This window comes from Sphaerodactylus townsendi, linkage group LG17 (assembly GCF_021028975.2).
Source record: "Sphaerodactylus townsendi isolate TG3544 linkage group LG17, MPM_Stown_v2.3, whole genome shotgun sequence".
In the NCBI taxonomy this organism is placed as follows: domain Eukaryota; kingdom Metazoa; phylum Chordata; class Lepidosauria; order Squamata; family Sphaerodactylidae; genus Sphaerodactylus; species Sphaerodactylus townsendi.
The window spans coordinates 1267303-1291335 of record NC_059441.1 but is presented as its reverse complement, the minus strand read 5'-3'; the positions used below and the strand labels follow the sequence as shown (position 1 = coordinate 1291335).

Genomic DNA, 24033 nt, shown 5'->3' with positions numbered 1-24033 from the left:
AACATAAGAACTAGCCTGCTGGATCAGACCAGAGTCCATCTAGTCCAGCTCTCTGCTCCTCGCAGTGGCCCACCAGGTGCCTTTGGGAGCTCACCGGCAGGATGTGAAAGCAATGGCCTTCTGCAGCTGTTGCTCCCGAGCACCTGGACTGTTAAGGCATTTGCAATCTCAGATCAAAGAGGATCAAGATTGGTTTATAGGGTTATCCAACTGGACAGCCCTTGGCAGATTTTTGTTGCTCTGACTTCACTTCCATGTGTTTTGATTTCACGATCGTACTGTCGCCTTGTATGCTGTAATAATTTGTTTGGTTGAACAAACACTGATTTGAAGTGAGTTTTCTGGTCTATAGAGACAAATGTTTACGTAAAGATCGGGGCAGTGGGACAGACAAGGAATGTGAAACAAAAACTCTCCATGTACTTCTGAAAATTCAGGGTACGCAGGAGAGACCGGGATGAAGCCCCCTCTACTCCTGTGCTTTGTTTTGTTTTGTTTTACAGTCATTATTGGCACATGTCGAACAGATCACGTAGGTTTTTCGCTCATAGTTGCTGGCAAGTAGGGTCATTTGTATCAGGGGAGAGGGATAGCAGCATGCACAAGGAATTACAGCTGTTGAAAGATCACAGGTCCTGAATTGGCGGTTTCCTTACAATTAGGGGAGATCTGATCTGTCCTCGTCACCACTATTTCGTAAATTGTCTAGTTTTGTGCGGGTCCGAATTTACTGTGGTGCTAGTGAGGCATCAGCTGTCAATCTTCAAAGAGGGCCTCTGGAAGGGGCAAAGTCGGCTCCACACACGCCCAGCCTCACCTCCCTCTCAGCTAGACCATAGTCATCTCCTGTCGAGCTGGCAAGCAGCTGAGACACAGCAAAGGAAGACGGGCGCACATCGCAAAAAGAGAGGGGGAGGACAAATCCTTGGAAACAAAAATGAATACGGCAACGGGAGAAACATGACACAGCCCTACTTATTGTGAGAATGAGTGCTAGGGAGGCAAAAGGCACCTCATGGGAATCTCTGGAATAGGTAGCAGCAGGGTAAGGTGGGTGAACAGTTTGGCACTGTAAGGTGGTATTAGCAGGGGCTTCTGCTTGTAATCTGGAATCAGGCTCATGTCCTTAGTGAAGAGGAGGAGGAGGAGGAGGAGTTTGGATTTATATCCCCCTTTTCTCTCCAGTAGGAGACTCAAAGGAGCTTACAGTCTCCTTTCCTTCCCCCCCCCCACCCCTACAAACACCCTGCGAGGTGGGTGGGGCTGAGAGAGAGGCATTCCCTCCTGTTTGGTGGCGAAGAAGAAGAGTTGGATTTATATCCCCCCTTTCTCTCCCGTAAGGAGACTCAAAGAGGCTTACAAACTCCTTCTCCCGCCCCCGCCCCCCAACAAACACCCTGTGAGGTGGGTGGGGCTGAGAGAGCTCCTAAGAACTGTGACTAGCCCAAGGTCACCCAGATGGCATGTGTGGGAGTGCACAAGCTAATCTTGTTCCCCAGAGAAGCCTCCGCAGCTCAGGCGGCAGAGCGGGGCATCCAACCCGGTTCTCCAGGTGAGAGCGCACCTGCTCTGGACCACAACGCCGCTGCTGCCCTTGCGATTCCCCTTCGCGTGGCCTTTATTCAATGCCAGGAGGGGCTCCGACCTGTCGCCAGTCTCCGCCCCGACGACGCTGCCCTATTTAAACCGCGGGAGGCTGGCCGGGGAGGGAGAGACGGCGGCGACCAGCCCAGCCAGGCGTGCGTCTGTCTCCCTGCCCAGCCGTCGAGGATCTCCGCCCGGGAGCCATGGCCGCCGCCCGACGGGCCAGCCGGAGGCTCCGGCTCAGGGGCTTGGCTTACCTGCTGCTCTTCGCCTTCCTCTCCGTCTCGCTGGGAGACAGGAGGAACGGACCCTTCCGGATGAGGGAGAATCTCTGGGCCACAGGTGGGTGCTGCTGCTGCTCCTTGGGCAGAGGGGCGCTCGACCTCCTCGCGGGAGAAGGACGGTGGGCGCCTCCAAGGGAAAAGGGAGGGGGGGGGGGTCGCAGGAAGCGCCTGGCTCGGCCCGGGGGGAAGCACTCCTCTCGGGGCAGAGACCTGCGCTAGGCGATCGACCACGTGCCATTTCCCACCCCTGCTTTGGGGCTGGTGGAGATCGGGAGACGGAACGGGGAAGACCCCACTTAGGGCTCCCGCAAACGCCCCCGATTTCCTCCATTTTCTCCTTGCCCGCCTTGCCAGGAGGGTGAGGCAGAGAGAAACTCTGGGTGCGGGCACCCAACAGGCTGCCTGCTTGGCTGAGGGAGGGGGGCCAACCCAGGTTTCCCCATCCGCACCCCAGCGCTGCAACTTCACCCAGGAGGAGAGGGCAGCAGAGCTTACCCCTTTGAACTTCTGCCTGCGTGGATCGTTTGCCATTTGCCTGTAGAATTACAGTCCTTAATAATGCACCGACACCATTTCTCCCATGGTGCCATTTTCTGCTAGTGGAGGGAGCTGGGGTGCCCCCTACCCCAATCATAGCCTGGATTGTGTGTGAATGTATGGATAAATATGTACATTAATTTGGATAACTGTCTTAGATAAACAAATCCCTTTCAGGCACACCATCCTGTACTGACCTAGGAGGCGAACCTATGGCGCTCCAGATGGGGCCATTGACATACAATTGATTAGCTTCGCTGCCAGCATGTAATAATGCGGGCAGGAGCTAAGCACAATTGTAGAACCATGACCATCTGGAGAGGCTGAGGTTCCCAGACTCACTGCTCTATAACACCCCAATATAATATGTTGTTCTTTTTTATTATTATTGGCTATTATTATTATTATTACATTACTATCATTATCATAATACTACTCATCATTATCATAATCAACAACAACAACAACAACAACAACAACAACAATAATAATAATATTTATTAACTGCCCTCCCCCAGAGGGCTCAGAGCGGTGAACAAAACAGATAGATAGAGCACAAATAAAATCCATAATATCAAGATTTAAATAATCATTAAATAGTGGCTCTATATATGTTAAAACCAACCCCATTAAAATGCAGAGTCGTAATATCAGATATACCGATGGCATCCTACTAATAAATCTCCTGAGAAGAAAGGGGAGAGGGTGGGGGACGGCAGGGTCCACAGATGTTATAAAAGATGTTATAAAAGATGTTAGAGAGCCTCAAGATAGTTGCTTAACGCCCATGGTATTTATTAGTCGTTTGTTCTAACAGAGGCTGAGGTAGGCGGTGTCCCTTAACTAAACGAGGGACAAATTAACTGTATTTTTTTAATATTGTCTTTAAACGCAAGGCACAGTTTTTAACAGCCAGGGACAGACTGCCCCTGAATTCAGCACTAGCGAAGGTGGACAGCTCCAAATGAAATCCTGAAAGAGGGCTAAGAGTTCAGTCTTGGTCCCTAATACACAGTCAATGGAAGGCAGGGTTGTGTAGTGGTTAGACAAAGGTTTGGCAGGCTTGGGTTCCAATCTCTACTCTTCCACAAACCTTGGTGGGTGACCTTATGCCAGCCACGCTCTCTATTCCATCTCCCAGGGATGCTGGAAGGATAAAAACTAAAGAGAGACTAATCGTGTGAGCTTCTCGGAGGAACGACGGAGAAAATGTAATCGGCACACAATACTGAATGTTTTATTTTAATTTTGCTTAAAATATTTTGTAGCTATTGTTCAACTGCTAGTGATATTCCAAATGGGGATGGAGGGATATCCTGCTGCCACGAAGTCCACCTCTCCACTTGGACTGATACTTCAAGTGAATTGATAACTCTGTCTGATCTTGTCTTGAAATCTGTATCCTGTGAACCAGATCCCCCAAAATATCTTCAATAAAACGCAGCATGTTCCTCTGACATTTCCCTCATGAGCAATTGACATTTACTTCATTGCCCATGTCAGCAAATGCATCTCTGAGCGTGCAGGTGTGTTTATGTGCCATCCTTCGAACTAGCTTCTTGTGCAAGTATGTGCATCAAATTATCCTTCATCCGAATTTGTCTTCCTTCTCCTAATTTACCCTCACACGCACATTCACATTTGGGGATAGTATTGCATTTATGAGTTTTAATGGAGGGGGGAGAAACCCAGAGTATTTACTTTATTTCAAATAATCCAATAACCCCCTCAGTCTTTTAAAAAACCTCTCCGGAGGTTTTTAAACAGAGGCTGGATGAACATATGTCGGGAGTGCTTACTGTGCTTTGATGGTGTGTTCCTGCATGGCAGGGGGTTGGACTTGATGGCCCTTGGGGTCTCTTCCAACTCTATGATTCTACCCTGTTTCCCCGAATATAAGACATCCCCGGAAATAAGACGTAGCAGAGGTTTTGCTGAAGTGCGAAATATAAGGCATCCCCTGAAAGTAAGACGTAGCAAAGTTTTTGTTTGGAAGCATGCCCGACGAACAGAACACAGAAAAATAAGACATCCCCTGAAAATAAGACATAGCGCCTCTTTGGGAGCAAAAATTAATATGTCTTATTTTCGGGGAAACACGGTATAAATCACACTGTTATCACCCTTTAATTCCACCTTCATATTGAAGCCACTACAACCACTATGAGGAGCAGAGTCTGTGGTCTTTGCAGACCTCGGAGATGGCAGGATGCTACAGAACTGACCCGAGGAGATACGGAAGGAAGAAAAGCCCCGATTCTGTATGGAGCCTCCTCCCCGTTCTTTGCAGGGAGATTAGCAACGCAGCAATTCCTTCTTCCTAGTCAATACACTGCCTTGACCTGGATGGCTAACCTGATCACACCAGACTTTGGAAGCTAAGCAGGGTCAGCCCTGGTAAGTTCTTGGATGAGAGGCCAGTAAGAAAGTCCCTATGCAGAGGCAGGCAATGGCAAATCACCTCTATTGCACCTAGGAAGAAGCCCCCCCACCCCATCATGCCCAGTTCCTGTTGTTCCACTGGGCCTTTGGAGTGACCAGCCGCTGATTGGAATGCCCCTTCATTCTCCTTATATCTGGGGTCCCTCTAACACCAATGGGACCCACCGTTCCCCCCTCCTCGGGAGGGTTTTTAATAAGGGTTTATTGATGGATGCCGATTTATTGTACTGACCTCTGTATTTTAATGGATTTTTATATTTATAGTTAATGGGGCCTTATTATTCTGTATTTTGTTTATTTGCTCCATTCGTTTTTCCATACATTTTGTTGTGAAATTGTGTTGTGCACTGGCCAGAGCCCTCCGGGGGTAGGGCGGCATATAAATCTCAGATGATAGATAGATAGATAGATAGATAGATAGATAGATAGATAGATAGATAGATAGAAGACAGACAGACAGACAGACAGACAGACAGATTGAAGATAGGTTGAAGACAGACAGGTTGAAGACAGACAGACAGACGACAGACAGATAGATTGAAGATAGATTGAAGACAGACAGATTGAAGACAGACAGACAAACAGACAGATAGATAGATTGAAGATAGATTGAAGACAGATTGAAGACAGATTGAAGACAGACAGATGACAGACAGACAGACAGACAGATAGATAAACTGTGAATCCTCTCCCTGAACTATATTTAGAATGAATTTTAATGATGTTTGTATTCAGGGTTTTCAAATCCTGCGATCTGCTTTAGGAGCCAAAAGCAGAATAAATAATCGCAACATCAACGATCAACGTTGTCATTGCAGGCCATTTTATGGGAAAGAAAAGCCTGCTAGGTTCTTCTCATTTGCCATCTCCATCCCTGGAAAGATCTGAGCCTAATAACAGCCCCGAGGTCTTCAGTCCAGTCCTCACAGATGTCTTGGAGGAGATGAAGGACCTGCTGACCAGGGAGCTCCTTAAAATCCTCCTGCAAGAGAGGATATTGGAGCAGAACCGAGGGAAACGCGATCTCAAGGAACAGGTGAGGTTGCCCCCGAACATTATGAAGTCTACAAGTACATGGTGCATTAAAACCTTCCGTGTGGCTAGCTGAGTGAATGCTAACTGGATCAGGGGTCTGCAACCTGTGGCTCTCCAGATGTTCACGGACTACAATTCCCAATTGGCCATGCTGGCAGGGGCTGATGGGAATTGTAGTCCACAAACAGCTGGAGAGCCGCAGGTTGCAGACCCCTGAACTAGATGATTGACGTACATAATCTGTCTTCCTTCAGCATCACACTTCTGGGCTTGGATATCCCAAGCACACGAGTCATATCTTCCCTTTCTCTCACTGGAGGTTTCAAGGTAAAATATAGCTGTGCATAATGATTGAGGGCATTAAAAGAAGACTATTAGAGAAATACGGTTGTGGCTTGGGAAGAAGCCAAAGTCTTAGTAGCCCTATCCCAGTGATGGCGAACCTTTTCGAGACCGAGTGCCCAAACTGCAACCCAAAACCCACTTATTTATTGCAAAGTGCCAACACGGCAATTTAACCTGAATTCTGAGGTTTTAGTTTAGAAAAAATGGTTGGCTCTGAGGCGTTAGGGTTAGGGTTAGGGTTAGCTTGGTGGTAGTTGTTGGCTTTGCTTTGAAGCAACCCTGCAACCCTTCCAACGGGTGAATCACGACTCTAGGAGGGTTTCCTCAGAAGCAAGCCCCATTGCCAGCAACCGAGCTTACTCCCAGGTAAAGGATCGCGCTTTAGTTCTTGGCATGAAAATCAGTGGGGTTTAACAGCGCTTAACAGGGTTACCTACATTGCTTCCGCAAAACTAGGTCTTAGGTTTAATGCTAATAATCTAGCCCAGTGGTCCAGGCCAGCCTAGATGTGTGTGTGGCGGGGGGCGATTTCCCCACTACGATGAACTCTGTTTGTTCGTGCCCACAGAGAGGGCTCTGAATGCCACCTCGGCACCCATGCCATAGGTTCGCCATCACTGCCCTATCCCAAAACTACAGGTAAGAGGGGAGTCAGTAAGACCGGCATAGTAACAATCCTAACAACAGTAGTGGTCTTTCCCTACCGATGTCTCCAATAGGTCGAGCCATAAAATGCTGTGACAGCCAGCGTGGTGTAGTGGTTAAGAGCAGGTGGATTCTAATCTGGAGAACTGGGTTTGATTCCCCACTCCTCCACCTGAGTGGCGGAGGCTTATCTGGTGAACCAGATGTGTTTCCACACTCCTACGTTCCTGCTGGATGACCTTGGGCTAGTCACAGTTCTTCGGAGCTCTCTCAGCCCTACCTACCTCACAAGACGTCTGTTGTGGGGAGAGGAAGGGAAAAGAGCTTGTAGGCCACCTTGAGTCTCCTTATAGGAGAGAAAGGTGGGCTATAAATCCAAAATCATCATCATCTTCTTCTTCTTCTTAGACATGGGTCCTCTCATCCTGACTAATGCACTCACTCACTAACCCAAACATTATCGGGGAAGTCAAGTCTACTGCCAAATGTTTCCTTACAACAATTATAATAAACTGCATGAAGCAGCTGCCACAAACCTAAATCAGAGTTTGAGAGATTCTGGAAGAGTCTCATCGCCTTAAAAAAAAACTAAGGCTCATTCCACACATGCAGAATAATGCACTTTCAAACTGCTTTCAGTGCTCTTTGAAGCTGTGCGGAATAGCAAAATCCACTTGCAAACAGTTGTGAAAGTGGCTTGAAAATGCATTATTTTGCATGTGCGGAAGGGGCCCAAGTGTCATTCAGGATTGGATAAATGTAAAATGGTATTCTTTGGACCCAACCTGTCTGCGTTGAGAGAGAAACAGGGCAAACAGATGATAACAACATTTGTGTGTTCCTGAAAAGAGCGCCGCTGTAAGGAAGCTGAGGTGGAACAAAACATTTGCATGTAAACAGTCAGAGAGAATGTATACAGGTGGCAGTTTGGGCCAGTTTGCCTTGGCTAATAATAGGACCAGCAGTGGTGTAGGAGGTTAAGAGCTCGTGTATCTAATCTGGAGGAACCGGGTTTGATTCCCAGCTCTGCCGCCTGAGCTGTGGAGGCTTCTCTGGGGAATTCAGATTAGCCTGTACACTCCCACACATGCCAGCTGGGTGACCTTGGGCTAGTCACAGCGTCTCAGAGCTCTCTCAGCCCCTCTACCTCACAGGGTGTTTGTTGTGAGGGGGGAAGGGCAAGGAGATTGTAAGCCCCTTTGAGAAAGGGGGGATATAAATCCAAACTCCTCCTCCTCCTCCTCCTCTTCCTCCTCCTCCTCTTCCTCCTCCTCCTCCTCCTCCTCCTCCACCTCTTCTTCTTCTTCTTCTTCTTCTTCCTCTTCTTCTTCTTCTTCTTCGCACTTCGGCAGGAGCTCTCGGAGTCGTTCCCAAAATCGCATTAGTGGGATTAACAGAAAGCATTGCAGCTGACAGAGGAAGTGAATGGTTTATGAGGAATTATTAGCTATGGAATCCTGTCTGTGCCCGTGCTGTACATCAATGCCAAACCAGTGTACGTCTCTTAGTCACACATCATATCCCAGCCCTGTGAGGTTAGGTACACAGCAGATGTTCAGTGCTGCAAAACTCCATCCCTTTGGGAAGGGTCATTTATAACGATTTTTAGGGGAGAAGACGGCTCCCGTTTCTGGTAATAAGTTTGCTCCCTCTTCGGATACGAAGACGAAAACTGTGTTCCTTTGCAAACGTGTGCGACAAAAGCCAGAGAGATGGGAAAGGATTTAGAATGGAGAATTGATAAGGGGAAAGGGATGATTTAACCCTTTCCTCGCCCAGTCAGAAGCCTGGCATAGGAGGTTAAGAGCTCGTGTATCTAATCTGGAGGAACCGGGTTTGATTCCCAGCTCTGCCGCCTGAGCTGTGGAGGTTTATCTGGGGAATTCAGATTAGCCTGTGCACTCCCACACACGCCAGCTGGGTGACCTTGGGCTAGTCACAGCTTCTGGGAGCTCTCTCAGCCCCACCTACCTCACAGGGTGTTTGTTGTGAGGGGGGAAGGGAAAGGAGATTGTAAGCCCCTTTAAGTCTCCTGCAGGAGAGAAAGGGGGGATATAAATCCAAACTCTTCTTCTTCATCTGTGGCTGGCATCTTTAGAGGATCTGAACACCCCAGTGATTTTGGCCACAAAAGCCTTTGACAGTACAAAGGCAGTAGTTTTTTTTTTCTATTTCAATTTTTTTTAAAAAAATGATAGCACTGTGTGGTACTTCACAGAATATGAGACATGATTTTTCTGCAATGTTGACTTAAGGGTGGGATTTCAGCCAAATATGAATTTGCAGATTCTTTGTTTTCAGAAACAGGAATGGGTATGAGTTGCTGCTTCCTTTTCCTGCATTGAACCTAGTCACTGATAGCAGCTCTGTCCCTTATGAATGCTATGAATTTCTTACTTGTTGGTTGTGGTGGGTTTTCCGGGCTGTGTGGCCGTGGTCTGGTAGATCTTGTTCCTCATGTTATGCCTGCATCTGTGGCTAGCATCTTCAGAGGCGTACTACAAAGAGAAATCACTGGACACAGTGTGTAACAGACTTCCCTCTGTGATGCACCTCTGAAGGTGTCGGCCACAGATGCAGGTGAAACGTTAGGAACAAGATCCACCAGACCACGGCCCCACAGCCCAGAAAACACACCACAACCAGTCAGATCTGGCCGTGAAAGCCTTCAACAATACAATTTCTTACTTTGTTTGCTTGTGTTCCATTACAGGAAACAGGATCTTTAATGAAAGTCCTGGCAAAATATATTTAAAGAGGACAAAGCAAGGAAAACACCATGGACTCCTGGGGGAAAAGAAGATCCCCTCCTGAAAACCTGTCCAGTAACAGGATCAAGCCCGGCCACACTTGCATTTTAAAATTGATTAAATCTTATCTTGAGCACCACTACCAAGCGCCAAGCAGCGACTGTATATAGAAAATCCTTGTCTCTTCCCGGCAATATGGCCATTGCTGAAGAAAGCATGGTGAATAAATGTTCCTGTTTGCACCACCTAGAGCATTCTTTCTAGACAGTGATGTATGGTTCGGTAAGGCGGGATAAATAAGCAGAAAGTAAGTGGCTGTTAGGGGACTAGACAGGCCAGGGAGAGAGTTTTCTGCTGAAGGAAAGCTATTTGCTTTGATTGTCTGTTCCTGCACGGCCGGAGGTTGGACTTGATGATGGCTTTTGTGGTCTCTTCCCATTCTATGATTCTATGCTTTAAGTCAGTGGTGTCAAACTCGTGGCCCTCCAGAATGTTCATGAACTACAATTCCCATCAGTCCCTCCCAACATGAACACTGGCCATACTGGCAAGGGCTGATGGGAATTGTAGTTCATGAACATCTGGAGGGCCGCAAGTTTGACACCTGTGCTTTACATAGTCAATAGCTGGGTACACTTGACTGTGATGTAGATCATGATGTAGATACAGTTCCCAGCATGATGTTCAGGGGATGATGGGAACTGTAGTCCATGACATCTGGAGGGCCGCGAGTTGGACACCTGTGATGTAGATGAAACAAGGCCCCATCTAGGGTAACCTTCCCCCCAATTGTCCCTCTGGGGCGTCCGTTTTTCCTGTTCTAATGTCTGTTTTGTGTATGTTTCCCCACACAGGACAAATCATACTTGTATTTGAGTAATCTATCCCCACATTGCATCCTGGCATTCTTTACAACCACCCTGTAAGGTAGGCTGATTTTACTGAACCCATCTGGCAGAGAGAGGATTGAAGCTGAGCCAATGCCTTGAATAAGACTCCCTAGCAAGCTTGCGGCAAGGCTGAGATTTTGAACCAGATGACAGCTCATTTCTTGTAGCTACTATGCCATACCATCTTCTCAGCAACTCTGAGGGGTCATTTGAGACCTGGAAAATAGAAAGTATGCGCACACACAGCTGTACAGTTGCTATAAAAATACCTTTAGTGATCCGGTTCTGGTGGGTTTTCTGGGCTGTGTGGCCGTGGTCTGGTGGATCTTGTTCCTAACGTTTCGCCTGCATCTGTGGCTGGCATCTTCAGAGGTGTATCACAGAGAAGTGATACACCTCTGTGATTCTCTGTGATACACCTCTGAAGGTGCCAGCCACAGATGCAGGCGAAACGTTAGGAACAAGATCCACCTGACCACGGCCACACAGCCTGGAAAACCCACCAGAACCAGTTGAATCCAGCCGTGAAAGCCTTCGACAATACTTTGGTGATCCATTGATGGGTCTTCCAGAGTCTTGTCCGGATTGAATCCACAGAGGCAAAAGCCCAGCTGCTCTGCCTGATGAAGCCTGAAGGGCGTTTGTGTAGTTTTTGTGCTCCGCAAAGTTGGGCGACAACGCCTCCAGCAAGACACAGACTCACACCGCAGTACAGTAATCCAGCCCGCAGTAATCCAGCCTCCAACCAAGCGTGCTTCAGGAGGGAGTGGCTCAATATTAACCAAGGCTCTCCAGTGAGTCAATTAAGTACAAAGGTTTCCATTGATTATCTGGAGCAAAAGCAACATTGGGCTGCTGTTTCAGCCTCTGGCTCAGGGCCCTCAGGGAGGTCATGAGCCACGTCCCTTTCTGGTAGGTCTCGCTTCTGGGTCACACTCTTAGACAGCACTACCCCTTGTGATTCCTACATGCATGCAGAGAAGCAGGATAGACAGGTGAAGTCACACGGCGCTACAGGATTCCTCCATGGCTCTGAGCCACGGATTGTTCCTCACCATGAGACTCCCCCCTCTGTTTCCCTTGGGCATTGCCTCCCTGCCTCTTGGTTTGTCGGCCTTGATCCCCAACTATGGCTTCCTCTCTTCCTTATGACTCTTCCTGATATCCTTTCTGTGAGGATACGTGCTTGCTGGAGGGAGCAGCAGTGGCATAGTGGCTAAGAGCAGGTGCATTCTAATCTGGAGGAACCGGGTTTGATTCCCCGCTCTGCCGCCTGCCGTGGAGGCTTATCTGGGGAATTCAGATTAGCCTGTGCACTCCCACACATGCCAGCTGGGTGACCTTGGGCTAGTTGCAGCTTTTCAGAGCTCTCTCAGCCCCACCTACCTCACAGGGTGTTTGTTGTGAGGGGGGAAGGGCAAGGAGATTGTGAGCCCCTTTGAGTCTCCCTTCAGGAGAGAAAGGGGGGATATAAATCCAAACTCTTCTTCTTCTCTTCTAAAGGTGAGTTGCAGGTCTGAACAGAGTGAGAACAGTAGCTCCGGATAGCGCAGCAGCCATATGCTTTGCCTCTAGAGCCGTGGTGGCGAACCTTTGGCACTCCAGATGTTATGGACTACAATGGGAATTGGCTGATGGGAATTGGCTGGTGGCTGATGGGAATTGTAGTCCATAACATCTGGAGTGCCAAAGGTTCGCCACCACTGCTCTAGAGTCTACCACAGTGATTCCCAAAGTGGACGCCACTGCCCCCTGGTGGGTGCTGCAGCGATCTAGGGGGGCGGTGATGGCCACAGGTAGAAACATTAATACATATATCTTTCTGTTTGATTGCTATTTAAAAAAATTTTAAATTAATTTCCAGGGGGCGTTAAGTAATATTTTTTTCTGGAAAGGGGGCAGTAGGCCAAATAAGTTTGGGAACCACTGGTCTACCACATGAACCAAGAACCCATCAACAGCCACCAAACTCAAGTTTAGAATTTTATTCACAAAGTCAGATCCCTGTAGCTTATGACATTGCATGACGATACAACAGTCAGCACCAACCATCTATTTGTAAAAAGAGCGTTGGCGAGATCATGATTTCTGGTTCTGAAATGAAGACGGTCCACTAACGGGAGAACCGTGCCCAGGACCGAAATGTTCGGTGATATCCCCGACAGAACTTATACCTTCTTTGGAGCTTGGATCGCCAGCTCTCACATCGTGCTTTGTGGATCGAGACCGCAAGTGCAAAAGGAAAGCGAAAGCACCGTTTGTTTTGTGTGAGCAAACTCAGGCGTGCTTTGCTAGGGCTTTTGAGCATGGACAGAGTCCCCAGAATGTCTAGTCTGTTGCTAGAAAATGTGTTGCTGATGTACATTAAGCTAATTGGCTTTCATTTATACTCAAGGTTGAAGGCATCCACTTTACTTTTAAATGTTGACTGTTGTCTAAGGTAACCTCGTATGCACCCAGAGGCGTACCTATGCAAACTGGAGCCCTGGGCAAAACCTGAGTTTGATGCCACCCTCCCCCACCATGATCAAACAATGATTTTTTCCACCAGGTCGTTTCAAAGTCACCATCACATTATAGAACATCCCCCAACTCACAAATCTGGATGTAAAAGAGAATCTGGGGAAATGTAGGGGGTGCTTGTTGTCAGGGGTGCAATTATTAAGATAGCTTAACGCAAAATTTCCGGAAGTATCTTCATGAGACCCTACTGGTAATTACCATCCAGGTTTGGTGAAGTTTGGTTCAGGGGGTCCAAAGTTATGGACCCTCAAAGGTGTAGCCCCCATCTCCTATTAGCTCCCATTGGAAACAATGGGGGATGGAGGCACTCCCTTTGGGAGTCCATAACTTTGGACTCTCTCAACCGAACCTCACCAAACCTGGGTCATATCATCAGGAGAGTCTCCAAAAAAAAATCCCTGAAATTTTGGTGCTGCTAGCCTAAAATCTGCGCCCCCTGCAGGCCAAAAACAGAAAAAACACTAAAAATACAAAATCCCACACAAACGAACCTGCAATTTTGTTGCCCACCACAAGGTGGCGCCCTGGGCAGCTGCCCACTTTGCCCAATGGGAGGAACGCCTCTGTATGCACCCACCTGCATGCATTTGCTTACTTTGTGAGTAGGGACAAGAGAGGCCTCGTGTGAGCGAACCAACCGATTTCCCATTAACGTCCCTGATATTCTTTCCGCGAGGTTTGGAGTTTGCCCATCAGGCAGGCTAAGTGCTACATCTTTGACATTAAAAAAAACAACACAATGTTTTCTTTAAGAAACAACTGGATAAGAAAAGGAAGCTAAATGTGCAGGCCCTTCTGGAGGAAACCTCGGTCCAGTGGCATGGAAAAGTTCCCAACTTGAATCAGGGTAAACCTGTCCAGCAGGATGTCTTGGACAATTCTGTCTCTCTGTGCCTCCTGCTAGGACCAGTCGAACGAAGCCTTATCCTTGATCTTCTTTTTGGATCCAGCTTTCCCCGGCCGCCACTTCCTTCCTTCTTGCTGGTGGCGCTGCAAGAGGAAACACTTTCCTGTTATGGTCCAGACTCAAAGGAAGCCAGGTTCTGGGTTCCCTCTTCAGGGCTACCACACCGGGCCTACGCTATGGCCAGACTAGGCCACGTTGCAGTCAATATCCCTGTAGAAACAGGAGGTAGAACAAGTCCAGCGCAAAGTTTTTTTGTTTTTAGCTGTTCTTGATGGTCAGTTTGAAACTGGGTTGGGAAGAAACAGTTTTGGTTTCTGTCACGTGGGGGTTGATGTACACGTCCACCAAGTTCTCTTCGTCCTCCTCTTCGTCCTCGCACAGGTCGAAGAAAGCTCTCAAGAGCTCAGGGCGGACATAGTGCATCAGTATGACGACCGCTCCAATCAGGAAGCAGAGAAGCCCTGAAAGATACACAAGTTAGCTGTTTGGTTCCCGGAAAGAGAGGGTTAGGGAAAAGTTTCAAAGCTGGGTTCATAGACTGTGTTCACTTCCAGGCACTTAGGATTCAGGAGGCCATGCTCACATACGACTGATCCAGTTATTTTGCAGTTTAGCAATCCTGCTCTACCTAGAAACAGTTCGTGGTGAATTTTCACAAGGGAACAAGAGTCTTCACAGAACTGCCGAATTCCAGATACTGGAACAAAAAGTATTTTTTTAAAAAAGGGGGATGGATTCTGGTCTAGCAGTTTTCTTGTGGAACAATCAACTCATAATGCTGGAGAGACTAACTTTCCCGGAAACTCGTATGTGCAGGATCTGGTCTCCTTTCTGCAGCTCTGTTGTGCAGCAATCCCTGCAGAGATCTCTCTATGCCGCTTTATACAGGGCAACTATTCGGCTACCGAACGCTCCGCGGGAAGTTTGCGACGGAGCATTTGATATTTGGCAGCGCTTCTCACTACAGGGTTTGAAATAGCTGGTATCCTACAAAGAATTCACTGTTTTGTGAAATTGGTTGGCTTCAGGCCATCTTTGTCAGCTGACATTCCTTAGCAGTAGGTGGCAGCCTTCACCTAACATTCATATCAAATCAAACACTGGGCTGGGGTGCCAAAAAACCTGTCATTCATTTTTTTTTGTGTGGTGACTCCATGCAAGAGATATGCATATGTACCCATCCACAAACCAGCACATGATCTGGCCATACAACCCATCACGCATGAGGTAGCAACCACTGCCTTCAGTCTGGCACTGTACATGTGCCAAATGTTAGGTGTTTTGTGCTGGAAAGCACGTGCGTAATAATAACTTTTTCTGCATATGTGTGCCAGCCAGTGGTGGGATCCAAAAATTTTAGTAACAGGTTCCCATGGTGGTGGGATTCAAACTGTGGGGTAGCGCCAATGGGGCTGGGCGGGGCACGACAGGGGCTGGGCATTCTGGGGGCGGGGCATTCCTGGGCAGGGCTGTGGCAAGGATGCAGCCGCTGCGCCGGTCCTTGGGCGGGAAACGAATGCACGCAGGCACAGGCTGCCACGCACGCTGGTGCACCTCCTGCTAGACTGCTTCAAGTTCTGCGCGCTACTGCTGAGAGGAGGGGCGTAACTAAGGCAAAAATCACGTGGCAAAATCACCCATTAGTAACCCCCTCTTGGCACACACAAATAATTAGTAACCTGCTCTCGGGAACCTGTGAGAACCTGCTGGATCCCACCTCTGGTGCCAGCGCAACAAGGAGCGATACGACCACAATCATTGTTGCGGGATTAGATGTGAATATCCAAACTGAGCTTCCTTATCAGTTCTTACTTAATTGGACACATGGCCTTGTGGATCTGGGCAAACAAGGACCTGGGTTGTTGTTTTTTTGGTCACTGTGAGTTTCATCAAGCTTGTGAGTTTGCAGAGGATATTGCTGACATAACTGGCTCGCTCAGTTCCAGACTGTGAATCCTTTCTTAACTGACGTAAGACTTGTTCTACTGGATTTCTTCCAATGATCCATCTCATACAGAATTCTGCTTTCCCACAAGAAGAGACACAGAGGGCAAAGACATCTAAGAACATAAGAAAGAGCCTGCTGGATCAGACCAGAGTCCATCTCGTCCAGCACTCTGCTACTCGCAGTGGCCCACCAGGTGCCTTTGGGAGCTCACCTGCAGGATGTGAAAGCAATGGCCTGCTGCTGCTCCCGAGCACCTGGTCTGCTAAGGCATTTGCAATCTCAGATCAAGGAGGATCAAGATTGGTAGCCATACATCGACTTCTCCTCCCTCAATCTGTCCAAGCCCCTTATAAGAACGTAAGAACATAAGAAAGAGCCTGCTGGATCAGACCAGAGTCCATCTAGTCCAGCACTCTGCTACTCGCAGTGGCCCACCAGGTGCCTTTGGGAGCTCACCTGCAGGATGTGAAAGCAATGGTGGGGGGTGGGGGGGGGGGGGGGTGGGGGGGGGGGGGGGTGGGGGGGGGGGGGGGTGGGGGGGGGGGGGGGTGGGGGGGGGGGGGGGTGGGGGGGGGGGGGGGTGGGGGGGGGGGGGGGTGGGGGGGGGGGGGGGTGGGGGGGGGGGGGGGTGGGGGGGGGGGGGGGTGGGGGGGGGGGGGGGTGGGGGGGGGGGGGGGTGGGGGGGGGGGGGGGTGGGGGGGGGGGGGGGTGGGGGGGGGGGGGGGTGGGGGGGGGGGGGGGTGGGGGGGGGGGGGGGTGGGGGGGGGGGGGGGTGGGGGGGGGGGGGGGTGGGGGGGGGGGGGGGTGGGGGGGGGGGGGGGTGGGGGGGGGGGGGGGTGGGGGGGGGGGGGGGTGGGGGGGGGGGGGGGTGGGGGGGGGGGGGGGTGGGGGGGGGGGGGGGTGGGGGGGGGGGGGGGTGGGGGGGGGGGGGGGTGGGGGGGGGGGGGGGTGGGGGGGGGGGGGGGTGGGGGGGGGGGGGGGTGGGGGGGGGGGGGGGTGGGGGGGGGGGGGGGTGGGGGGGGGGGGGGGTGGGGGGGGGGGGGGGTGGGGGGGGGGGGGGGTGGGGGGGGGGGGGGGTGGGGGGGGGGGGGGGTGGGGGGGGGGGGGGGTGGGGGGGGGGGGGGGTGGGGGGGGGGGGGGGTGGGGGGGGGGGGGGGTGGGGGGGGGGGGGGGTGGGGGGGGGGGGGGGTGGGGGGGGGGGGGGGTGGGGGGGGGGGGGGGTGGGGGGGGGGGGGGGTGGGGGGGGGGGGGGGTGGGGGGGGGGGGGGGTGGGGGGGGGGGGGGGTGGGGGGGGGGGGGGGTGGGGGGGGGGGGGGGTGGGGGGGGGGGGGGGTGGGGGGGGGGGGGGGTGGGGGGGGGGGGGGGTGGGGGGGGGGGGGGGTGGGGGGGGGGGGGGGTGGGGGGGGGGGGGGGTGGGGGGGGGGGGGGGTGGGGGGGGGGGGGGGTGGGGGGGGGGGGGGGTGGGGGGGGGGGGGGGTGGGGGGGGGGGGGGGTGGGGGGGGGGGGGGGTGGGGGGGGGGGGGGGTGGGGGGGGGGGGGGGTGGGGGGGGGGGGGGGTGGGGGGGGGGGGGGGTGGGGGGGGGGGGGGGTGGGGGGGGGGGGGGGTGGGGGGGGGGGGGGGTGGGGGGGGGGGGGGGTGGGGGGGGGGGGGGGTGGGGGGGGGGGGGGGTGGGGGGGGGGGGGGGTGGGGGGGGGGGGGGGTGGGGGGGGGGGGGGGTGGGGGGGGGGGGGGGTGGGGGGGGGGGGGGGTGGGGGGGGGGGGGGGTGGGGGGGGGGGGGGGTGGGGGGGGGGGGGGGTGGGGGGGGGGGGGGGTGGGGGGGGGGGGGGGTGGGGGGGGGGGGGGGTGGGGGGGGGGGGGGGTGGGGGGGGGGGGGGGTGGGGGGGGGGGGGGGTGGGGGGGGGGGGGGGTGGGGGGGGGGGGGGGTGGGGGGGGGGGGGGGTGGGGGGGGGGGGGGGTGGGGGGGGGGGGGGGTGGGGGGGGGGGGGGGTGGGGGGGGGGGGGGGTGGGGGGGGGGGGGGGTGGGGGGGGGGGGGGGTGGGGGGGGGGGGGGGTGGGGGGGGGGGGGGGTGGGGGGGGGGGGGGGTGGGGGGGGGGGGGGGTGGGGGGGGGGGGGGGTGGGGGGGGGGGGGGGTGGGGGGGGGGGGGGGTGGGGGGGGGGGGGGGTGGGGGGGGGGGGGGGTGGGGGGGGGGGGGGGTGGGGGGGGGGGGGGGTGGGGGGGGGGGGGGGTGGGGGGGGGGGGGGGTGGGGGGGGGGGGGGGTGGGGGGGGGGGGGGGTGGGGGGGGGGGGGGGTGGGGGGGGGGGGGGGTGGGGGGGGGGGGGGGTGGGGGGGGGGGGGGGTGGGGGGGGGGGGGGGTGGGGGGGGGGGGGGGTGGGGGGGGGGGGGGGTGGGGGGGGGGGGGGGTGGGGGGGGGGGGGGGTGGGGGGGGGGGGGGGTGGGGGGGGGGGGGGGTGGGGGGGGGGGGGGGTGGGGGGGGGGGGGGGTGGGGGGGGGGGGGGGTGGGGGGGGGGGGGGGTGGGGGGGGGGGGGGGTGGGGGGGGGGGGGGGTGGGGGGGGGGGGGGGTGGGGGGGGGGGGGGGTGGGGGGGGGGGGGGGTGGGGGGGGGGGGGGGTGGGGGGGGGGGGGGGTGGGGGGGGGGGGGGGTGGGGGGGGGGGGGGGTGGGGGGGGGGGGGGGTGGGGGGGGGGGGGGGTGGGGGGGGGGGGGGGTGGGGGGGGGGGGGGGTGGGGGGGGGGGGGGGTGGGGGGGGGGGGGGGTGGGGGGGGGGGGGGGTGGGGGGGGGGGGGGGTGGGGGGGGGGGGGGGTGGGGGGGGGGGGGGGTGGGGGGGGGGGGGGGTGGGGGGGGGGGGGGGTGGGGGGGGGGGGGGGTGGGGGGGGGGGGGGGTGGGGGGGGGGGGGGGTGGGGGGGGGGGGGGGTGGGGGGGGGGGGGGGTGGGGGGGGGGGGGGGTGGGGGGGGGGGGGGGTGGGGGGGGGGGGGGGTGGGGGGGGGGGGGGGTGGGGGGGGGGGGGGGTGGGGGGGGGGGGGGGTGGGGGGGGGGGGGGGTGGGGGGGGGGGGGGGTGGGGGGGGGGGGGGGTGGGGGGGGGGGGGGGTGGGGGGGGGGGGGGGTGGGGGGGGGGGGGGGTGGGGGGGGGGGGGGGTGGGGGGGGGGGGGGGTGGGGGGGGGGGGGGGTGGGGGGGGGGGGGGGTGGGGGGGGGGGGGGGTGGGGGGGGGGGGGGGTGGGGGGGGGGGGGGGTGGGGGGGGGGGGGGGTGGGGGGGGGGGGGGGTGGGGGGGGGGGGGGGTGGGGGGGGGGGGGGGTGGGGGGGGGGGGGGGTGGGGGGGGGGGGGGGTGGGGGGGGGGGGGGGTGGGGGGGGGGGGGGGTGGGGGGGGGGGGGGGTGGGGGGGGGGGGGGGTGGGGGGGGGGGGGGGTGGGGGGGGGGGGGGGTGGGGGGGGGGGGGGGTGGGGGGGGGGGGGGGTGGGGGGGGGGGGGGGTGGGGGGGGGGGGGGGTGGGGGGGGGGGGGGGTGGGGGGGGGGGGGGGTGGGGGGGGGGGGGGGTGGGGGGGGGGGGGGGTGGGGGGGGGGGGGGGTGGGGGGGGGGGGGGGTGGGGGGGGGGGGGGGTGGGGGGGGGGGGGGGTGGGGGGGGGGGGGGGTGGGGGGGGGGGGGGGTGGGGGGGGGGGGGGGTGGGGGGGGGGGGGGGTGGGGGGGGGGGGGGGTGGGGGGGGGGGGGGGTGGGGGGGGGGGGGGGTGGGGGGGGGGGGGGGTGGGGGGGGGGGGGGGTGGGGGGGGGGGGGGGTGGGGGGGGGGGGGGGTGGGGGGGGGGGGGGGTGGGGGGGGGGGGGGGTGGGGGGGGGGGGGGGTGGGGGGGGGGGGGGGTGGGGGGGGGGGGGGGTGGGGGGGGGGGGGGGTGGGGGGGGGGGGGGGTGGGGGGGGGGGGGGGTGGGGGGGGGGGGGGGTGGGGGGGGGGGGGGGTGGGGGGGGGGGGGGGTGGGGGGGGGGGGGGGTGGGGGGGGGGGGGGGTGGGGGGGGGGGGGGGTGGGGGGGGGGGGGGGTGGGGGGGGGGGGGGGTGGGGGGGGGGGGGGGTGGGGGGGGGGGGGGGTGGGGGGGGGGGGGGGTGGGGGGGGGGGGGGGTGGGGGGGGGGGGGGGTGGGGGGGGGGGGGGGTGGGGGGGGGGGGGGGTGGGGGGGGGGGGGGGTGGGGGGGGGGGGGGGTGGGGGGGGGGGGGGGTGGGGGGGGGGGGGGGTGGGGGGGGGGGGGGGTGGGGGGGGGGGGGGGTGGGGGGGGGGGGGGGTGGGGGGGGGGGGGGGTGGGGGGGGGGGGGGGTGGGGGGGGGGGGGGGTGGGGGGGGGGGGGGGTGGGGGGGGGGGGGGGTGGGGGGGGGGGGGGGTGGGGGGGGGGGGGGGTGGGGGGGGGGGGGGGTGGGGGGGGGGGGGGGTGGGGGGGGGGGGGGGTGGGGGGGGGGGGGGGTGGGGGGGGGGGGGGGTGGGGGGGGGGGGGGGTGGGGGGGGGGGGGGGTGGGGGGGGGGGGGGGTGGGGGGGGGGGGGGGTGGGGGGGGGGGGGGGTGGGGGGGGGGGGGGGTGGGGGGGGGGGGGGGTGGGGGGGGGGGGGGGTGGGGGGGGGGGGGGGTGGGGGGGGGGGGGGGTGGGGGGGGGGGGGGGTGGGGGGGGGGGGGGGTGGGGGGGGGGGGGGGTGGGGGGGGGGGGGGGTGGGGGGGGGGGGGGGTGGGGGGGGGGGGGGGTGGGGGGGGGGGGGGGTGGGGGGGGGGGGGGGTGGGGGGGGGGGGGGGTGGGGGGGGGGGGGGGTGGGGGGGGGGGGGGGTGGGGGGGGGGGGGGGTGGGGGGGGGGGGGGGTGGGGGGGGGGGGGGGTGGGGGGGGGGGGGGGTGGGGGGGGGGGGGGGTGGGGGGGGGGGGGGGTGGGGGGGGGGGGGGGTGGGGGGGGGGGGGGGTGGGGGGGGGGGGGGGTGGGGGGGGGGGGGGGTGGGGGGGGGGGGGGGTGGGGGGGGGGGGGGGTGGGGGGGGGGGGGGGTGGGGGGGGGGGGGGGTGGGGGGGGGGGGGGGTGGGGGGGGGGGGGGGTGGGGGGGGGGGGGGGTGGGGGGGGGGGGGGGTGGGGGGGGGGGGGGGTGGGGGGGGGGGGGGGTGGGGGGGGGGGGGGGTGGGGGGGGGGGGGGGTGGGGGGGGGGGGGGGTGGGGGGGGGGGGGGGTGGGGGGGGGGGGGGGTGGGGGGGGGGGGGGGTGGGGGGGGGGGGGGGTGGGGGGGGGGGGGGGTGGGGGGGGGGGGGGGTGGGGGGGGGGGGGGGTGGGGGGGGGGGGGGGTGGGGGGGGGGGGGGGTGGGGGGGGGGGGGGGTGGGGGGGGGGGGGGGTGGGGGGGGGGGGGGGTGGGGGGGGGGGGGGGTGGGGGGGGGGGGGGGTGGGGGGGGGGGGGGGTGGGGGGGGGGGGGGGTGGGGGGGGGGGGGGGTGGGGGGGGGGGGGGGTGGGGGGGGGGGGGGGTGGGGGGGGGGGGGGGTGGGGGGGGGGGGGGGTGGGGGGGGGGGGGGGTGGGGGGGGGGGGGGGTGGGGGGGGGGGGGGGTGGGGGGGGGGGGGGGTGGGGGGGGGGGGGGGTGGGGGGGGGGGGGGGTGGGGGGGGGGGGGGGTGGGGGGGGGGGGGGGTGGGGGGGGGGGGGGGTGGGGGGGGGGGGGGGTGGGGGGGGGGGGGGGTGGGGGGGGGGGGGGGTGGGGGGGGGGGGGGGTGGGGGGGGGGGGGGGTGGGGGGGGGGGGGGGTGGGGGGGGGGGGGGGTGGGGGGGGGGGGGGGTGGGGGGGGGGGGGGGTGGGGGGGGGGGGGGGTGGGGGGGGGGGGGGGTGGGGGGGGGGGGGGGTGGGGGGGGGGGGGGGTGGGGGGGGGGGGGGGTGGGGGGGGGGGGGGGTGGGGGGGGGGGGGGGTGGGGGGGGGGGGGGGTGGGGGGGGGGGGGGGTGGGGGGGGGGGGGGGTGGGGGGGGGGGGGGGTGGGGGGGGGGGGGGGTGGGGGGGGGGGGGGGTGGGGGGGGGGGGGGGTGGGGGGGGGGGGGGGTGGGGGGGGGGGGGGGTGGGGGGGGGGGGGGGTGGGGGGGGGGGGGGGTGGGGGGGGGGGGGGGTGGGGGGGGGGGGGGGTGGGGGGGGGGGGGGGTGGGGGGGGGGGGGGGTGGGGGGGGGGGGGGGTGGGGGGGGGGGGGGGTGGGGGGGGGGGGGGGTGGGGGGGGGGGGGGGTGGGGGGGGGGGGGGGTGGGGGGGGGGGGGGGTGGGGGGGGGGGGGGGTGGGGGGGGGGGGGGGTGGGGGGGGGGGGGGGTGGGGGGGGGGGGGGGTGGGGGGGGGGGGGGGTGGGGGGGGGGGGGGGTGGGGGGGGGGGGGGGTGGGGGGGGGGGGGGGTGGGGGGGGGGGGGGGTGGGGGGGGGGGGGGGTGGGGGGGGGGGGGGGTGGGGGGGGGGGGGGGTGGGGGGGGGGGGGGGTGGGGGGGGGGGGGGGTGGGGGGGGGGGGGGGTGGGGGGGGGGGGGGGTGGGGGGGGGGGGGGGTGGGGGGGGGGGGGGGTGGGGGGGGGGGGGGGTGGGGGGGGGGGGGGGTGGGGGGGGGGGGGGGTGGGGGGGGGGGGGGGTGGGGGGGGGGGGGGGTGGGGGGGGGGGGGGGTGGGGGGGGGGGGGGGTGGGGGGGGGGGGGGGTGGGGGGGGGGGGGGGTGGGGGGGGGGGGGGGTGGGGGGGGGGGGGGGTGGGGGGGGGGGGGGGTGGGGGGGGGGGGGGGTGGGGGGGGGGGGGGGTGGGGGGGGGGGGGGGTGGGGGGGGGGGGGGGTGGGGGGGGGGGGGGGTGGGGGGGGGGGGGGGTGGGGGGGGGGGGGGGTGGGGGGGGGGGGGGGTGGGGGGGGGGGGGGGTGGGGGGGGGGGGGGGTGGGGGGGGGGGGGGGTGGGGGGGGGGGGGGGTGGGGGGGGGGGGGGGTGGGGGGGGGGGGGGGTGGGGGGGGGGGGGGGTGGGGGGGGGGGGGGGTGGGGGGGGGGGGGGGTGGGGGGGGGGGGGGGTGGGGGGGGGGGGGGGTGGGGGGGGGGGGGGGTGGGGGGGGGGGGGGGTGGGGGGGGGGGGGGGTGGGGGGGGGGGGGGGTGGGGGGGGGGGGGGGTGGGGGGGGGGGGGGGTGGGGGGGGGGGGGGGTGGGGGGGGGGGGGGGTGGGGGGGGGGGGGGGTGGGGGGGGGGGGGGGTGGGGGGGGGGGGGGGTGGGGGGGGGGGGGGGTGGGGGGGGGGGGGGGTGGGGGGGGGGGGGGGTGGGGGGGGGGGGGGGTGGGGGGGGGGGGGGGTGGGGGGGGGGGGGGGTGGGGGGGGGGGGGGGTGGGGGGGGGGGGGGGTGGGGGGGGGGGGGGGTGGGGGGGGGGGGGGGTGGGGGGGGGGGGGGGTGGGGGGGGGGGGGGGTGGGGGGGGGGGGGGGTGGGGGGGGGGGGGGGTGGGGGGGGGGGGGGGTGGGGGGGGGGGGGGGTGGGGGGGGGGGGGGGTGGGGGGGGGGGGGGGTGGGGGGGGGGGGGGGTGGGGGGGGGGGGGGGTGGGGGGGGGGGGGGGTGGGGGGGGGGGGGGGTGGGGGGGGGGGGGGGTGGGGGGGGGGGGGGGTGGGGGGGGGGGGGGGTGGGGGGGGGGGGGGGTGGGGGGGGGGGGGGGTGGGGGGGGGGGGGGGTGGGGGGGGGGGGGGGTGGGGGGGGGGGGGGGTGGGGGGGGGGGGGGGTGGGGGGGGGGGGGGGTGGGGGGGGGGGGGGGTGGGGGGGGGGGGGGGTGGGGGGGGGGGGGGGTGGGGGGGGGGGGGGGTGGGGGGGGGGGGGGGTGGGGGGGGGGGGGGGTGGGGGGGGGGGGGGGTGGGGGGGGGGGGGGGTGGGGGGGGGGGGGGGTGGGGGGGGGGGGGGGTGGGGGGGGGGGGGGGTGGGGGGGGGGGGGGGTGGGGGGGGGGGGGGGTGGGGGGGGGGGGGGGTGGGGGGGGGGGGGGGTGGGGGGGGGGGGGGGTGGGGGGGGGGGGGGGTGGGGGGGGGGGGGGGTGGGGGGGGGGGGGGGTGGGGGGGGGGGGGGGTGGGGGGGGGGGGGGGTGGGGGGGGGGGGGGGTGGGGGGGGGGGGGGGTGGGGGGGGGGGGGGGTGGGGGGGGGGGGGGGTGGGGGGGGGGGGGGGTGGGGGGGGG

At 62.7% G+C, this 24033-nt stretch overlaps 1 protein-coding gene across 1 annotated transcript; it reads left to right on the top strand.

Annotated features, from left to right (window-relative positions):
* Positions 1-1726: 1726 nt before the first annotated feature.
* On the top strand, positions 1727-9859 carry LOC125424708 (neuromedin-B-like). The gene is made up of 3 exons (XM_048482132.1): positions 1727-1926; positions 5666-5883; positions 9586-9859. The coding sequence occupies exons 1-3, from the start codon at positions 1788-1790 to the stop codon at positions 9625-9627; spliced, it is 399 nt and encodes a 132-aa protein (XP_048338089.1). The 5' UTR covers positions 1727-1787; the 3' UTR covers positions 9628-9859.
* The last annotated feature ends 14174 nt before the right edge of the window (positions 9860-24033 follow it).

Excerpts from the sequence above, each read along its gene's own strand:
- LOC125424708 (XM_048482132.1), top strand. The coding sequence starts at position 1,788 with ATGGCCGCCGCCCGACGGGCCAGCCGGAGGCTCCGGCTCAGGGGCTTG. Across the intron at positions 1,927-5,665 it reads GGAGAATCTCTGGGCCACAG|GCCATTTTATGGGAAAGAAA; the intron begins GTGGGTGCTGCT and ends TTGTCATTGCAG. Across the intron at positions 5,884-9,585 it reads AACGCGATCTCAAGGAACAG|GAAACAGGATCTTTAATGAA; the intron begins GTGAGGTTGCCC and ends GTTCCATTACAG.